Here is a 19,338-nt window from a genome sequence, read left to right on the forward strand (position 1 = left end):
TATTGGCACGCATAGTACGCCGTACGCTCACCGTACTAATACCGTGGAGGTATTTGTCTATCTGGGTACGTCTTTCCGAAAAGTTTGAGACATTTTTTGGAAAAGTTTTAAAGACGTCTATTTCAAGACGTTTTTTGGATGTATATCAGACATGCGCATTCTTTGGAAATTAGTATAGTAATAATCTGATTTATCGGCCCAATGTAATTTAAATGAAATCGATAAGTCAGACTACTACTATGACCTGTTGGGGAAAATAATTGAGATAGAAAATAATTAAATAAATAAATATTTTTTTAACACAGTACAAGGAAACAATTGAAATAGATTTAATAAAAATATTTATTTAAAGAATGCACTATTAGAAATGTTCTTAAATTTCATTAACTTTTAAGTTACACAATTTGAATTTCATTTCATGACATTACATTAAATTTAATGTTTTTATAACTAAAAAGTACATTTGTGTACATATACATAAAATTTAATGTATTTTTCATGAAAATTTATGAAATTTAATGTACTTTTCATAAAATTTTATCAAAAGTAGGTACATTAAATTTCATAAATTTAATGTACATGTTTATTACATTTAAGTAACTACTGTAACTTAATTTTCAGTTAAATCATTCGTTACTTTTAATTTCGTTTATAACCACGAGCTTCATTTACATGTAAAGGAAGCTCGTGGTTACATTTCTAACATAGTACGTCAATTAATCATTACTATTTGAAATACAAGTATTTTGCGTAGTAAATGTAAAACAGGCAAATAGTATTTACTATTTACATTAACATTTACTTGAAATGAGTATCTGTGGATTAATATGCACTATACTGTATAATGTATAATGTAACACATACAGTGCGAATCCGAAGCATGTCTGTGTACTAATGCCCTCTCGGCAAATATTGCATTACTGTGAGAAACCACAAGCCAGAGAGGTCGGGCAATATTATCATTTTTATTAATGTTAGCATGATTTAATATTTATTTATTATAAACACAAAAATCTGTAAATAATTTTATTGCGAAAAATATTACCTAAACCGGGGATTAAACCCCGAATAATATATATATTTTTCCGTTTTATTCTTCATTATTCCTCATACATTACGCTGGATGATTTCTTCGCGATAAAATTGCTTCGCGATGTATGTAGCAAGTTGTGTCTACTACATAACTTAGAGCAACTTCCTTTATAGAGGACTATAGTCTCGTTCATGCAGGAAGTTATTCTAAGTTATGCAGATCACAAAGTGATCGTCTTTGCCGCTGTAAATTGAAAGGGCCGGAAGCGATCAGGTGTACACTGACGGAAGCTAATATTTTTCTATCAAAAATGTAATGATAGCCATAAATTGTGACAACGTGATTTTATGGCACTAAAATATAATAATATTTAATAATATATTAATATTTATTGTTGAAATATAATAATATTTAATGTCCGCTTTCGATTTGGGATTACTTTTTCCATTTTTACTTCAAATATATTTTAAATATGTTCTTATATAATATAATAATTTAATAATGAAACAAAGTAAGTATCAGAATATATGCTAAATACGTAAATACATAATAAAGCACAAGTCACAGTCTATTTGTTACTGATTTGGTAACAATGAGAGAGATATAGTGAAAATATTATATATTTAATATTTAGTACATATATGATTAGATCATTTGTGTTCTGCACATTTCTTTATTTAGAAAAGAGCATCAAATAATTAGTTACAACATTTATAAATATAATTTATAAATATATATAATCCTACAAATATTTTCTAAGGATATTAAAGTATATGAAAATCTATCTCTCGTAATTCTTACATATTCTCATAAAAGTGATGAAAATTAACCCAGTCACGTATGATTCATAGTGTATAGTAAAAGATTGGAAAGTCATCGCGTGTACTAAGGATTAATACTACACAAATTATAAAATTTTGGAAATATATATTGTAAAATACATACTCTTTATATTCTTATTGTATTTTTAATATTATAGAAAAGACAGAAAAAAGAGAAAAAAGAAGAGGTGAGAAATTACGAGCATTAGTCTCTTTATTTGTGTTAAAATATCTCAAACACTTATTCGTTCATATACGTTTTATATACGATTCCTAAACGTATCTAATATTCTACATTAAAAACTTTAAAGACAGTTGTAGAATATTAAATATGTTTAGGAATCGTATATAAATCGACAAGTGCTACTGTGGGGATCATATTAGAATTCACAATAATGCGGAAACAAGGGCTTTTTTGTATTCTTATCATATACATTTAATTATACATTATGTCACTAGAATTATAATTTTTATTATACAGTAAAAAAATTGTGTATTTGTGTTGGAAACGGTCCACTCATGTTCTGTGTTAAAAATTTGTGTTGAATTTTTTAACATATTTGAGTATTAATTTAATATAATGTGTTTAATATAATTATGTTATTTAAAGATTTTGTGTGAAATTAATATTTAACGTTTCTTAATGTCAAAATGACACAATTTATGAATAAGTGAACAAGTAATATAAAAATCATATGTTTTAAAACGTAAATTCTAAAACAAATAAATGAAATACGTTTTATTTAACATATTATAAATTTCCTGAAAAAATACTTCCACAATTTGTTTACAAACTATGTTAATATTTTTTTTTGTATCTATTCTCTTACATAACATTTGTGTAATCTTCTAACATATTCATCTTGTGTTCAATTAAGCCAAAAGCTCGTTTGCGACATGTAGTTTATGTTAAATTCGACATATTTTTTCCAACAGTGTACTATTAACCTGAGTTATACACACTGAGGTGCCAAAAACAGTTGGTAAATCGAGATTTTTTCGTGTTTCTGGACACACACACACATTTTTCTTTTTCTTTGAACCTGTACGAAGCTCCTTAATTCTATCGACTTTTACATATCTTATTCCTTAATCAATTCTCCATCGATTAAAAAAAAAGTTAATTAAAATATGTCCATTTTTACAAAAGTTACAGTAACAAATATGGATGGGGTCCCAGGATGTGTAAGGGTAAAAAAAAGAGCGTGTATAGTTAGGGTTAAAGTAAAGTGTAAAATAAACTTCTTGTTAAATCTTTACTGAATCTCTTGCTTAGCATTTTTGTCCATCGTTATATAGTTTTACACGTCATTTCACACTTGGACATAGTTTTGAAATTGTTTGCATTTGCATGACAGCCACCATATATGAATTGTTGGCATTGTCCGGAAGCTGAATTGTACGCGTATCTCTGTATATCTGCTCTGCAAGGACCCGTTTTTATAGGCAGTAGGCATACTAAAATAAGCATGAATAAATTATGCACAAATCTTTTTGTCAAAGTTCTCATTGTGACATACGAATTTGAATTTAATATCTTTCATTCTTTTGTACTTAACTCAAGCTTACGCAGAATATACATTTTAATAAAATTCGAGTTATAATTAGAATATTGCAATAAGTAATGTAATAAAAAATATATCATGTTTAAAAGAAGAGTGCTTACATGATGGATATAATAATTGCTTCGATGTTATCTCGTGCATTAATATGACGACAATAAACACAAATAATAAACGTGGTTTAAGATTCATTTTTTCGCGTACATATAATATTTCTATACTTCCACAACTCTTGCGTATTAATACTTTTTCGAAAATCTCGTTGCTGACGATCAGCATGCACTAATATGAAATCTCGTCTAAAAATTGCTTCTATATAAACCGTACTATTTACACGAGAGAAGGGATTATCTTTACACATAAATAGGTTATAAAAAAGCCTAATCTTATTTATGTGAGTTTCTTAAATATAGATACTGTAAGACATTTATACAAAATTAACGGCATTTTTATTTCATACAATCAGTAGAGTTTATTATTTTCTATGTAGTGAATAACAGCTATTATAACGGGAGTATAAAAAGTTATCGCAACAATAACCACATGGAAAAAAAAGTGTTAATCACAGAATTTAATTGCATGTACCTTATTTGTCTGACAACAAGATGCTTACGGCTCATTTCTGTCACGGTCAAACGCAAACCAATTACCTAGCCTAATTTGTGTATCATAACTACAGATATGTATGCATGTACATACATATACCAATGACTTTTACAATCTGCATCTTGACAAGAGAAATCGTATTTTCTAGTATTTATCTAAGGCCCACATTTATAGTTGTGAAGAACTTGAAACCAATTTTAAGACACGATATATCTAATTCAACACATAAATATAGTTATCAGTTTAATATTTCTGACATACTTGCATTGATAATCGATTCAAGTGAAAAATTTAGATAATATTTGCTTTCAGATATGGTTTGAGTTCTATTTCTCATTTAATAATCAAGAATGCTACGCATATTGCTACGCATAGATATTACAAGTTTTTTTTTTATATGACGTCAACGGAAGCAGCTTCGATGATCTTGACTTTGGCATATGTTGTCAAAGTCATGACCCTGAATGACCAACAGATTTTGCTTGGCGGTCGCTTTTCGTTAAAAAGTTGTTAACAAAAAAAGTTTTAAAAATAACATTTTATTTCTGCTATACATATACAGTATTAAATAAGGTACCTGAGTCGAATAAGGCCTATGCACTAAATAAGGCCCACTTTTAAATTTATTAAATGATGTGTCATAGGAAGTAGATAAAAAAGAATTAAAGAATTAGAATCGGTAACACGTTTAATACAACAAAATTTGTGTATGAGGCTAGTATAAGCCATTTTTATAATAATCCGCTGCAAAATTTACCAGTATACAATGTTTCATAATTTATTATAATTCATTATAATATTATTCAACTTTCTAAAACTATGGAAAATAACTAATAAATTAATTTTTCAAAATAAGTATAAGTATTTTTTTAAACAATGTACTTATTAAATAAGGCCCACTTATGTGATTATTATTATAGCTATTATTATTTGTTTATTATGTGTGGAGTTTACGCCAGAAAATAACGATTTTCAATGTTGCTATCTTTTAAAAAGTCAAAATTGCATTCAAATTGCTAGAAATTTACAAAGATTAAAAAGTTAATTACAAACAAAATTAAAGATAATATTTGAAAGTAGAGTAAGTTCTAAGGAATTTCCTTTCTATGATTAATAATCATTTTAAAACTGATTTAGAAAGAAAATGTTTACTTTCTTTGTCATTTTTAATTTACTTTTGATTTAGGCTTTATTCATATGCATATATAATATAATAAAGCCAAATGTTAGAGTTTAATAAAATTGTTTTTCGTTCAAATGTAAATACACATATTCTATATATAAATAATATATTTTATTTTTGGGAGTGAATGAAATGAAGATTTGATTCTCATTTAGTTTATTTCAATATCCCCATAAATAGAATTTAAATAAATAAAATTAATTTTATTAATTAATTAAAAATTAATTAAAAAAAGATGAGCCTTATTCGGCTCAGGTACCTTACTATTTTATACTTTCCCCTGTTTCTACGCGAAGCGACTCTCATCTTACCTCCTCTCCTGCAAAGGGGCGTACAACTTCCATAATTGTACTGTTACACATGGGTTTCGACTTTCCAAGCGAAGCGACTCTCACCCCACTTTCCCCCCTGCAAAGGGGCGTACAACTTCGATAATTGTACTGTTGCTTGTTATAATTACAATTTAAGTTATACAGTTAAATACACACTTACATTGCCAACTTTTTTGTTAATAACTTTAATGAAAAGCAACTGCTAAGTAAAATCTGTTGGTGGTCACTCAGGGTTATGACCTTGACAATACATGTCAAGGTCAAGATCATCGGAGCTGTTTCAATATTTACTGTTTAAATATTCTAAATATTATCTTTAGATTTTAAATATTTTAATTTACATCAGATACTAATCTTGTTTCACCATTATAAAAATAACGGAATTGTAACGAGCCGTTATTTTTTTAAGTAATGATAATTATAACAAGTTACTTTTGAGAATCAATAACTAGTAACGGTAGCGTTAGTTACTTTTTTTGACTCGGTAACGAATAACGGTAAATTAATTACACTGTTGGAAAAAATGTGTCGAATGTATAATAATATAATCCGCATGTCGTAAACGGTCCAGTCAAATTTTTGGGTTAATTCAATACAAGATGAATATGTTAGAAAGTTACACAAATTTATGTAAGAGAATAGATACAAAAAAGGTAATGTCGACATAGTTTGGAAATAAATCGTAAAGGTATTTTTTTTTTTCAAAAAATTAATATTTATGATATATTAAATTAACACATATTTTATTTATTTGTCTTATTATGAGAATTCACTTTTTAAAACACATTGGCCGTGTTCCAAAATTGATTGCCAGTACTGAAAATCTATAGTGCACGTAACGTAAACTGTAGCACTTTTAGTGCTGGCAGTAAATTTGGAACACGGTTATTATTTTTATGTTACTTGTTCACTTATACATTGTACCATTATTATACATTAAAAAACGTTGAATATCAATTTTACACAAAATCTTTAAATAATAATCTCATAATGTTAAATTAACACTTGAATATGTTACAAAATTCAACACAAACCGTTAACACAGAACATGAGTGAACCGTTTCCATCACAAATACACAATTTTTTTACTGTGTATTTTCAAAAAGTATTTTCCAATTCTTGGTAAAAGCAGTTTATACTTGTGTTAAAATCGGTGTTGAATTTTAACATAACTAAATTTTAACATATTTAAATGTTAATTTAATATAAAATTGTTATTTGAATATTTTACGTTAAATTGATATTTATTTCTTATTGTCAAAACAACACAATTTATAAATGAACAAATTATATAAAAATAGAAAATATTTTAAAACGAAAATTTTCATAAGATAAATAAACAAAATATGTTTTAATTTAACACATTAAAATGTTAATTTTACTAAAAAAATATACTTTTAAATTGTGTCAATGTTATATTTTTTTACATTAATTTCTTACATAATATACGTTACTATCTTACGTTAATTTCTTACACAATTTGCGTTACTATATCAAATATATTTATCTATGTTAAATTAACATAAAAATTTGAGTAGACCGTTTGTGAAATGTGTTGAACTTAATATAAGTTTTCTCTAACTCTGTGTATTAATCGCGTTAGGCATACGGAGAGAATTTTCTTTTAAAATTTACCCTGAAAATATGACAGTCGTGGGACAACATTGTATTTCGAAGATTTTTACCATGCACTTCAGTAAAATTGATCAAACTTATTTTAAACTTTATTGTAGTTTTATTAATGAATGAGAGGGATTTATGTTAAAATTCTTCAAAATACAATGTTGTCCCACGACTGTCATGTTTTCAGGGTAAATTCTAAGAAAAAATTCTCTCCGTGCACCGCAATAGATATGGGAATACGTCTCTTACAAGACGGCGGGGCATACGGACGAGGGTGAACTTATTCTTATCCGCCTGGCATCTTCTCGGATTTAAGTGTTGCGCCATAAAATCCGTGCGATAGGTTCATTTCGAGAGCGGCATCGATTAAATGCGCCGGTTATCAGGAGGTTTACGAAATTAGTTTGCCGCAAACTCCGAGGTGGGTGTCAGGTAGCTGACGGTAACTTCCGCTGCTTCGAATACGTAGCAGTTTCTCTCTTCATCCCGCTTTTACGAAGGAAGCGATACTATCGCGTACATTATCCTATCGCGCGCGAAAGCGTCATTCCCGATGCATTAACCATCACATATATAGTTTCTTTGAGTCACGACTTGTTACATGGGGCTTGTCTTACCTAATAAAGCAGAAACACTATACGGAAGTATGGAACTACAGTTCTGAGTCTACGTTTCGCTCTTGCGATCGCTCGAAAAGTTTTGTACTGCGCTTTGGTTTTTGTTAATTCTTCGCACCAGGTCTAAAGAAACTGTCACTTTTTTGTGGTCGTTCAGGGATCATTTGATTTCTAAACGTTTAAAGAACACATATATATATATATATTTTTTTGTTATAGAAACCGAAAATTATAATAATTACTTCATACTCAAGGAAAAATTAGTACATTAAAATAAAGAATAAAATCTCCTTATTTGAACGTTCATTACAAAATCACTGTTAGTTATAATTTAATCATGTAAAAATTAATTCAGAGTTGTTGATCCAACTGTAAATGCATCTGATCAGTCAATGCGTTTCCCACATAAATATCTGAGCGTGATGGTGAGATGCGCCCTTGGAACATATATAAATGAAAGAGGAATTGAGTTCTGAAACTAAAGTCAACGTTTGTGCGAGAGAAAAAGCTATAAAGTCCCAATTGATTGTAATGCGCATATGCCACTCAGCTCATTTTCTTTTGTACCACTTCATTTTACTTTGTTGTTAATATGTGAGAAACCTTAAAACAACTGTATAGTTCACACACACGACGATTTGGGCATGCGCATTGCGAACATTTAGGATTTTCTAGCTTTCTCTCTCACACAAAGGTTGATTTCAGGCTCAATGCATGGGCAGCATAGGCAATTCTCCTTTCATTTATACATATTGATATTTTCTAAGGATGCGCAGTTCCTGTTCATCTTTTGTACGCAGCCCGTGATATGCTAACTGTTTCTTCTTATAATTTAAAAACTAAAGATTTATTCGCATCGCTTTCTAAATACTTCAATATACAATAGGAAATAAATGTCTTTAACGGCCTGGCTAAATATTAGGTACTCTTGTATAATTTTATGTGAATTTATGTACTACATATGTAGTTCTTTAAATTGCGCGCCGAAATGATTTTTCTATCTTAAAACGCAAACTCTACTAAACTACCGCAGTAATATCACGAGTTAAATAAACGAACCCGAATCTCTAGCATTCCGTATAATATTTTTATTTCGCAATAAAAATTAATTGTTTGCAGATTTTAATATCATTCAGCATTAAGATTATTCTAAGATGCGTAAGTGCATCGAATTGTTAAATTGCTAGTCAATTGCTAGTCACTTACGCATCTTAGAATGATCTTAATAATGCTGAATGATTATTAAAATCCGTAAATAATTAATTCTTATTGCGAAATAAAAATATTATACGGAATGCTAGAGATTCGGATTCGTTTCCCGGTTGAGATAATATTTTTCGTTAGGTGGAAACATTAAACCGCTTACGGAAAAAAATTTTTCAAAATTTATACGATTGAAGTATGTTGGAACAAAATTTTTCCTTATCCTTTAAAAACTTTCTTCGATAAAGTCGATTTTAAAGTATGTCTCTTATTTAATTATATACACGTTTATATATAATTTACCTTATTTTTGTCTAAATAATTTAAAGTTATCTAAGTGGGGCATTGTAAATGTATAGAAATCTTGTGTTATTAATTATGAGTATCCTATTTCCTCGAACTTAAAATTTACATATCCGTAGTAACACTGTATCACTGAATACCAATAGCATCTTACAATTAGTGTTATTAAGAATACGAAATAATCACAACTTCATAATCCGGCAGATGATAGCGTATCTTTTCGTTACACACTGTTTCTCAGAGATTAGTGAAACGAACGGACAATATTGCTGACGTTTTATTTTCGAAAATGCATGGAGCCGTTCTTGATATTAAGATGGAATCACACGATGCTCGATTTCTTGAATGATAAGCATGCACACATGCATGCTGCTGTGCTTGGTTTGATGTATATAGTCTGACGTTTGACAAATAGCTATGAAACTAGCAATTATTTCTTTTGATTGGTGCATGCACTATGAAGTAATCCATAATATAATCCATAAATATAATATAAAAATCACGTATATGCAGCATGTAGTGCTATAAATGTATGAATGAATTCTAGCACACATCAGAGCAGGCATGATTGTATACATGCTATTATTCAAGAAATCGAGCATCGTGTGATTCCACCTTTAGCATGTGTATGTAATATCACTGATATGTATAGCAATGTAAAACGACGCAAAGTTAGGAGCATTATCATCGTTAAAATATGTGACCTGCATCATAGAATTGTGCGAATTGTATGTACAACGCAATGCGCGTAACTTCGGCGACGAAACGAATACAAATAGAATGATAGCGATAATATCGCTTCATGGCCATGCCTCGCAATCGATACCTTCATGATTTAATGAATGTCGGTATACCGGTAACGGGTGTTTTACGATAATATTATACAGTTCGTACCGTTGCGGTCCCACGCTGTACCATTGTCTGAATCGGTGGAACTAGACTTCCTTACCTGGCTATTGCGATGAGCATTACTCTCCTCTAAACAATACACGTCGTTCGGCTAGATATTAATTGCGGATTGCCTCGCGGTTAGCACCGAGAAAATATCCGGTTGCGCACAATGGACCGTAACTTTGGACACGAATCATCCGATTTCGGAAATGTATTTTTAACTTCGCGTACTTTCTGAACAGTTTCGCACAGTTTCCATAATAGAGGAAATGCGAGAACTCCTATATATCGATGACATATCCGTTCCCTCTTGAAGAGCGCATAGAAATACCGTCGTCAGTTGTACATCACTGATATTTTACTTTCATTGTTTATTTATTAATTATTTACGAATATTTATTTACAAATATTTAAAGAAAGAAAATGAATGATAGCTGTCGACTGTATATTTTTATTGAATTAACGATATTCGATCAGTTTAATTTTTGATCTAAGAGTCAAGTCATGTGTGCACGAAAGTCACATACTCTCAGGTTGTTACAATAACAAGATTTATTGCTTTTGCGGCGATCTAATCCAACGGTACCTATACAGGATTCTCTTATCTGGCGGATACTGGCTTCCCTCGACAAGTAAGAAGATTATCTTTGGAGCTTTCCTCCGGAAAGCTCTCGTTAGGTAAGATGCGATATCATGGTAATTATAGAAGCGTAGCTTCAATAAGAACCATACGAGCATGCCGATGTGGATACTAACTTTTTGCTCTTCTCATAGTAGGTTTTCTACATAATGGAATCATAATTGCCATTGCTTATCGCAATATCATAATTATTATCGCTTTCTCATTATTCATAATTATGACAATGCGTAATTAGCGGCGCGATGTAATTTTCATTTGCTTTTAAAGCGCTTAAAAAGTCGCAGGTGCAGGAATATGGTAAGGCTAAAAATTATTATGTCGAGGTACTCTCGAAAATAACTCTTAAGGCTGAATTCGTCCCATTCGTGATTTCGGCAGGAATAAAAATATCACGAAACTCAGGAGAACAGGTGCAATTTTTCGTCTGGCGTTCAAGGCAAGCCGGTTGCCACCTGTTTCAATACGATCCCTACTTGAAGAGCTCTTGAAAAATATATTCGTTCTTAACTTTGGGTTTATAAGATTGAACATTATCTCATCAACTGGGTCAGTTTTATTTATAGTAATCTTAGAAATGGAAAATGTTATTACAGTTACTACACGAGAGTGAAAAATATTACTATATATAAATATTATAATACTATAGTAGTAATAATCATAAAAATGAAACTCATAGCCATATTTATTTTACCATGCAATTATAGTCACTTATACACTATCTGTAGTGATCATATTATCTCAATAATAACAAAATTTCAAAACTGAAATGAAATGAAAACTTTTTAAACAAGTCTTTAGAAGTAGAAGATCTGTGTAGAAAATAAATATTTACATAAAATAAATTTTAAGTAATAATAAATGCTTTTTACAACTTAATTTCGGTTACGTCGCTGAAACTCCCTTTCAATTTTATTGGCTAAAATCGAAATCTAACCGAAACTTCAATTTTTAGCCGAAACTGGCCGTAATCGAAACCGAAATCAAATTTTCAGTCGAACTCTATCTGACAGTCTGTACAGTGCCTGTGTAACATGTGCGATATAATCTCTGCCGTGAGAGCTGAATATATGTCTTACGCAATAGTTATTCTATCAGAGTAACATGATATCGATAGCTAAATTTAATTACTCTAAAATGAAATATGAGAAATATATCTGAAATAATATTGAAGGTATTAAACCTAGGATTCTATTTAATTTCCCTTCAAGCAAGTAACCCGAGATATTTCGTACCTGATTATTTCACAGGGAGGGAAGGAGATTGAATGTCGATAAGCAAGATAATATTTCTCCTGAGGTACAACTACCCATTTGACTTGACAATTATCTTTTCTGTTAAGCTCCTCTTTTTGCGAATCTCTTATCACATTTTAAATTTCTTTACATGGTACAATTTTTCGCATTACATGAGGATATCGTCGAAAATCGAGAACAGCAGTTCTGTGATGATTTGAATAACAAAACATGATACATTTCCGTATCTTTTTTATCATGTTACAGACGATCGTCTCATTACTTTCCTTAATTAATTGCATATATGTGTATAAAATGACCCGTTTAACTCGTTCAGAGATAATCGAGCTTCACACTGCTGCAAAGTCTTTGAAGTCGCTTGCACTTGATTTACAGCTTCCTCCTGCACGGACCGTGCACCAGCAGCAACGGCAGCCGCAGTAGCGTCGGCAGTACCAGCAGCAATTCAGAGCACGGTGAATTGTGCTGAGCTCATGCTGGCAAGACGACGTACGAGTGATTTGCATGCGAGCTCACAACCCGTGGGAGGAACGGGCATAATTTGGCAGGTAGGTAAGCCGTTCGCTCGATCGGTGTGTCGCTTGTGACGTTTGGTCAACGGCAATTAACGGATCCCGTACAATCCGTGTCTGTCGAATTGTGGTGGCGAACGACGCCAGTAGAGTGAGGTTGCTTCAATGAGAGAGCGACCAGGTGCGACGGCGCGGGCGCTCTTAGGGAATTACCATGTACGCGCTGTTCCAAAGATTTGTGCGATACGGAGATAGAGCATGATTCAATTATGTATATACTTATATATATATATGTATATGTAATATATTTTATATATATATGTATATATATATATAATATTTAACTTAATTGAAAATTTCGTTGTGAAATTCAATGAGCATAATCAGTAAAGAATTTCAAGTGAAAGATTTAAAATTCAATTTGAGTTTTAATTATGACGACACTATAATATAGAAAATTGAGGAGTTAATTAAAAGTACTAAGTTGTATAAATAAAAGTACTCGTTACATTTTCGAGAAGTGGCTGTTAAATTTTAATTTAATTTCACAAACGAATAAAGCTCATTTGTGAGATTTACAATTTCGTGTGTAGAGCTACGTGCGAACGACGCAGCGATGGAGCGTTTGTGACAAAGCATGTAGCTTTGTGGAAATGCAATAGTTTGCAACAGAATTTCATCGAATACTGAATAAATACATTTCCTTAACCGCAAAATGTATAGCTTGTCGATGGCGAAAATCAAAATTAATTAAAGCTCTTAATTAATTTAATGCATGGCAAACGAATGGCGCATTTTCATAATTTGTTGCTCATCAAACGTGCCCCAGCGCTACATATCGTCCAATTTGTGCATCATTAGTATGCTTACTCTATAACTCTATATCATACAAATAACATATCGATAATATTACGTCCCAAACAATAATACCTCACGACAAATGTAGAGAACTGCATTACTTCCGATAAACTCTGTCACACATTTAATCGCGAATTACGTGATAAATGTTAATTATGTAATACAATCTCGATAACGATCTAAGAATCAATATATGTGGTAATGCATGTAAAAGTGTGTACAGAAAAAATAATTTTACTCAAATATGAAAATTTAGCTTATATAAATATAGATCTGAGTATCAATCATGAAATTTTTTTCCTAGGATGAAAAGTGAAAAGTGAACAATTTTTCCATTAACTTCAATGGTTAAAATTTTCACTTTTCATTTTCCATTCTAGGGATAAAGTTTCATGATTAATACCTTGAAAATAATTTTGTTGAACCATCAAAATACGAGGATCGTTTGATAAGTTTGGAAAATTTCGAAAATTGAAATGGTGTTATAATACATTCGACGGTGACGCCTATAGAAATTTCCGCTCTTCAAATTCCTCCAGGCCAAATTTTAGCCAGAAATGACGCATTGTTCACGCTTGGTAGTACTTTGAAGCAAGCGATTTAGCAGTTGTCACAAAAATGGAAAAAAAACCGAATTCTATGCGTTAACACGAATTGGGTTTCGAATTGATTCCTCGCCCATCCAGTCTGTTCTTCAGATTTGGCTCTGTGTGACTTCTTCCTGTTCCCAAATTTGGACTCAATTTGTGTAAATTGCATAGAATTTGTTTTTTCCATTTTTATAGCAACAGTTAAACCGCTCGCTTCAAACGAGTACCAAATGTGAACAATGCATCATTTCTGGCTGATATTTGGCCTGGAAGAGTTTGAAGAGTGAAACTTTTCGGGCGACACATTACCAAATGGATGGATTGTGTCATTTCATGGAAATTTATTAAAACTTATCAAACGACCTTCGTAATTATGTATGGACGCTTAACCTCATTGCTAGAATAAATATCAAAACTTTTTGCAGTATTGCTCATTATTTTTTGTTTGGGTTTCCTATATAATTATTTTGATATCTTTGATGCTTATCCAATAACATTATTTTTAGATCTACATATACCTAAACATTTTAGACACTTCAGTAAAATTTTTCTTGTGTGCATGGTGTGCGCGAGATTCATTTCTTCTTTTTGTCTTATATTTTTTTTCTTATATAGTTAGAGAAGTGTTAAATGTCCAGAAACGATCTGTTCGATAATTGATCGCCGTAATTGATCTGATAATAATTATATTAGAGAGTTCGTAATTGAATTCTTTATAATTCGACTCGTGCATATATCCGCATTTATAAACGCGATCTTTTTACAATCATGATATGCGTTTATACAAATACGCGTATTAACGTCACCAAGGGACTTAACAGATGTATCTTCTGATGGAGCTTCGTTGAACAGACGCCGGATGCGCGGATCATCAGCGTCGTGAACAACCGACTCGATTAAGTTCGTGAAATTGGAGAATTCGTATGCGATCTCTTAATGACTCTCATGAGTTTCGACGTCGTTGAATGCCGGTGGAAACGGTGCGCGTTACATTACGTGGGCAGGATCGCGCGGCTTTGGGAAACTGGATCTCGAATTCGACGCTGTCGCGTTCAATGCACTTCGCGCGCTCGAGAAGCGTCACCGTTTCTAACATCTAGACAGTCAGCATCCGTCTCAGATATAAATTCAGGTGAAACCTCTTTCACAGCGACGTTCGATATCAATGACGGGGAAACACATCTAGATCGAGTATTCCTGCCATTGTTCGCTCTGTTCTTGGGTATCGTATCGCTCTGTGCTTTTCTGTCGAAGTCTACCAGCTTACCGTTACCTGAAACAAGACTGACAATGACGACGAGGAGGGCTACGATTACGACAGCGACGACGACGACGACAACGACGACCACGACAACGTCGACGTCGACGACGAAGATGATGACGACAGCTAGGTTCCATTTAATTAAGTTTGCATTGTACTAAACTGCACGCTGTGGCGAAAGATCCTTATCAAAGCCTTGCAAGATATGACGACGGTTGTGAGTTGGTGCGCTTATCAGAGGCGATCTGTTCGAGCAAATGAACGAACAGCCATTTACGTTCGGAGATTCACTCCTAACGAGATCGAGGAGTCTATCGACAGTACTCCTCCTTCTGGTATCTAAGGAACATACGTAGGTACACTGTACATAGGTATGCCAACTTCTACTTCCGTCCGAAGCTGATTTCGATCACTCGGAAAGACAATAATTAGAAATCTCAGGAGTTACTTAACTTTCGAAATAGAATATTATGTATATGTGTGAGTATAACACAACTTGACGATTTTATTAGAGGAAAGTAAAGTGACATAGATCTCCTAAAGAAACAAGCAAGATAAATAAAATAATGCTCCTTCCGTACTCCTTAAAATCGATACAAAATACTCCTTAAAATCGATACAATAGAAATTTAAATGCAGCTGTTTAAAAAGTTTATTCCAAATATGATCGATTATTCTGCTGTAATAGATTCTGCCACTTTATCATCTCACTGAGCGAAATGTCGATCGCACCATGAAGTTATCGATGAGTAATTAGTTATCATTTGATAAAAATTAAAGAAAAATTTTATCATGTTGTACATGACGGTACGTAAAGTTTTGTTGATTCGGGATCTCGATAATCCTGCGATTTCAGCATTTTCATCTGTACGTTAAATCAACCGTAAACACGCTTCTGCCATTCCATTTTCACGTGATAATTGATATTGCTTATACTGCTATTGCTGTTTCAAATTATCGGAAACCGGAAAAAGGACATTCATTTAGTGCGAATCTTGTTTATATATACATACGTGCAAATCATCGAGAGCTTATGGAATATTGGCGGTATTACAACGGAATTAATATAAAAAACGGACTTATTATGTATACCTGTCTCACTTTTCTAAATTAATAAAGTTTTCGTGGCTATGTGTGTCATAATTTTGACTCTCTGAAATAAACTGATATAACGTTAATATAAAACTCCATAAATGTTGTAAAATTCTTCAAAAGTTTTCTAAATTACATACGTTACTTCTGTGGTTTGAAATTTCTTCAATATTTTAATGACGGTAAGCTAAGAGGTCGCTCAAAGTCGCCGGTTTAGAAGACGTGTTCGTGATTTAAGGATTGACCATTTCACAGACTTAGAAAATAATAATTTTCGCTTTTTGTAGGTTTATTATCTACATCGTTTGTCGACTTGTCACAGAAATCGCTAATAACAATCCAATTTAGATACTTATGTGACTTCCTACTCGTTCGCAGTTTACAACTTTCTTTCAGCATTAAAGTTTTTACTCTTATATTATTTATCGGACTTGCTTGTAATATCCGGTTGTACTTGTTTCTGACCTATCACGTTATGATAAATGGCACGCTCAACGCTTAGATTTGCAGGTGATTTTCTCGCTATACGCGCCGGTAGCTATACCCGTTCTTTATCGTGTCGACGCTACATATTATTAAATCATCGATGTACACGTCGAGGTTGCAAGAATTTTTCTCTTTGTAGGAATATCAAACATTTGAATATCTCCTTTCCTAGTGCTTATGATCTAGATCTTAGTGATCTAAATAATTTTCTAAATTTAAAGTTTCTCTTTTTCGAATTGTTTGAAGTCGTTTTACTCTGTTTTATTTTCAAGTTACGTACCGTACGGAAAGGTGGTTAAAGTTAAAAGAATTTCCGCTCGTTTATTTTTATTGCGCTTAGTCTGGGGATTCGAGATAATTATTTTGCTGGTGATGATGAAATGTTTCCATGCTGTTTTAATAAGCTGTATCATGTCCAATGAAACCAGAAGCTTTAGCGTATAACAGATAATAGCAATGCAGCCGCAACGATAGCAGGGGAAAATGATTCAGGGACTCTTCTCCTTCTGGGAAATCCGTGGAATGTTTAATAGTCGCGTGAATTCACAGCGTCTCGGGTTGTATCGCTAATGAATTATCCGGTTACAGCGGGTCGCGGCTCTCCGAGGAAATCGATGTAACGTACTCCGCTACGGTGCTCTTCTACGTGAACCACATCGCGTACGTAAATACGAAGTACTGTAGTTTCAGCGAGGCGAATTGCGCCTCTTCTAGTTACAGACCAATAACTACCGTGCGCCGAACAACGTAATGTTCTAATACGGCAACGCTTGATTATTATATAACGACATTTCATTAACATGCTGATGCTATGAAGATGAAATAAAAAAGAAGCAACATTGCTTTAAATTGGATGTTATTATTATAAATACGAGAAAGAAAGTTTTTTTATTTAAGTGATGCGAGAAAGTTGTTTATGTACCGCTCAGTCTTCACCAATTATTTATAAATTAATTTATGTCTATCGTGACTAGATCATATTATTTTATATTATGGGCTGAAATTTTGTTTTAAATGACCTGGAGTAGAACACGTGTGTCCATTAATATTATTTCAGGCTTTCCACTGTTAGATATCAAAGAAGCAATGAACTAAATGTTTTAAGTTAAATAATATTTTGTTATTTTTAAGTTTCTTATAATTACACATAATTATCCTATGTACTTCCTTATTAAAAGTGTGAAGTCATACGTTTTTGACGACATTTCTCTGACAAGAATCTTTCACCTCTGGGTTTATATTGACAGGATGTTAATAGCATCTTATATATAATTTCAATAATTAATTCTAAATTAAAGATAATTAAGAAGAGACTCCAATAAGAGTCTTAATATATTATGATTAAATAGCTACATTTTTATATCTAATTAATTAATCGTTTATTATTTTATTTGCGCATCAATTACCATGCTGTACTTATATTTGCGGCTTTCTTTCTTGATGTTAATATGAGTCGTATATAACTTGTTAAATGAAAAAGTTTAGAAAGAAAAGCTCTGCTAAAGATATCTAAAAGTCGCATTAATCAATCAAGTTTACCGGATGCCTTTTACGCTTTTTTCGAGCCGTTTGTTCCGGGTACATGTTGGATACATCTTGCTCAAGGCAGTCAAGACAATCCGACCGACTTGTATTGTTATTTCTTTTTCTTCTTGCACTATTAGATGCGGGCAGAATAAAAAATGTTTGTGACACTGCGCGATTGTACTGGAATTTTGCTGCGTTATTGGAAACATCGGGTTCAAAGACACAACACTCTCGATAACATGGCATCGATCGAGGTTGCGGGAATCGCGGCGCGGAAGAAGAACCAGTTCCGGGTGAACGGCGGCGAAGTTGCGCCGCCCGACCCCGGCGGAGTTAAGTAATTTGTCGTTGCCGATGGGTTAATGTTATCCATCACTAAGCGAGAATTTACGATGTAATAAGGCCGAGTAGTGACTCCCGCGATCTATCTCGGATGTCTCGTCGCAGTAACCTCCTTTACTCATTCTATCTTCTGCCTTCTCCTTCTCTATCTCCTCATCATCGTCTACCTCTCTTCAGTTCCTACTTATTGCAGTTACAGTTTAAGTTATCGACTTTTTTTATGATCTCTTCATTGTTCGCGACATGTCATGCTTCCTAAAAACCTTCGAGTTTTTAGGAAGGACGCGCTATCGATTTGCGATTAATTAATATAATCAGGTCAGTGGATGAGGAGATAGCAGTCAGTTGGTGAGACCGTCCTGCGAACGGATAGTTATCGCTGAAAGATATTCCTCCGTTATCGTGTGATCTTCTCTCTCTGGTGCGGGTGCTCGGCGATTCTGCGAACGACTCTTGGTTGCTGAGAATCTTGATACTCGGTTAAAATCCATTGGTACTGCGAATTCTCGTCATTACACGATTTTCACGATACGTACTTCGTAGAAGATATTACGAAATTGTTACTTCTTCTTTCGGTTACGGATCTTTTTATTTCAATTTGTC

General features: G+C 32.5%; 1 protein-coding gene and 1 long non-coding RNA gene across 2 annotated transcripts in view; one reads left to right on the forward strand and one right to left on the reverse strand.

Annotated features, from left to right (window-relative positions):
• Window positions 1-12,474, forward strand: part of LOC108761872 (uncharacterized) — a 13,432-nt gene extending 958 nt beyond the window's left edge. The window contains exons 2-3 of the long non-coding RNA XR_001940145.1: window positions 10,769-10,852; window positions 12,443-12,474. This is a non-coding gene — a long non-coding RNA (uncharacterized LOC108761872). The remainder of the gene's footprint in view (window positions 1-10,768; window positions 10,853-12,442) is intronic.
• Window positions 3,030-3,698, reverse strand: LOC108761870 (kunitz-type serine protease inhibitor Bt-KTI). The gene is made up of 2 exons (XM_018508628.1): window positions 3,521-3,698; window positions 3,030-3,312 (listed from the first exon to the last, which is right to left on the reverse strand). Exons 1-2 carry the CDS (start codon window positions 3,693-3,695, stop codon window positions 3,146-3,148), a joined length of 342 nt encoding a protein of 113 aa, XP_018364130.1. The 5' UTR covers window positions 3,696-3,698; the 3' UTR covers window positions 3,030-3,145.
• Window positions 12,475-19,338: the final 6,864 nt, after the last annotated feature.

This window comes from Trachymyrmex cornetzi, unplaced genomic scaffold, assembly GCF_001594075.2.
Source record: "Trachymyrmex cornetzi isolate Tcor2-1 unplaced genomic scaffold, Tcor1.1 scaffold270, whole genome shotgun sequence".
In the NCBI taxonomy this organism is placed as follows: Eukaryota; Metazoa; Arthropoda; class Insecta; order Hymenoptera; family Formicidae; genus Trachymyrmex; species Trachymyrmex cornetzi.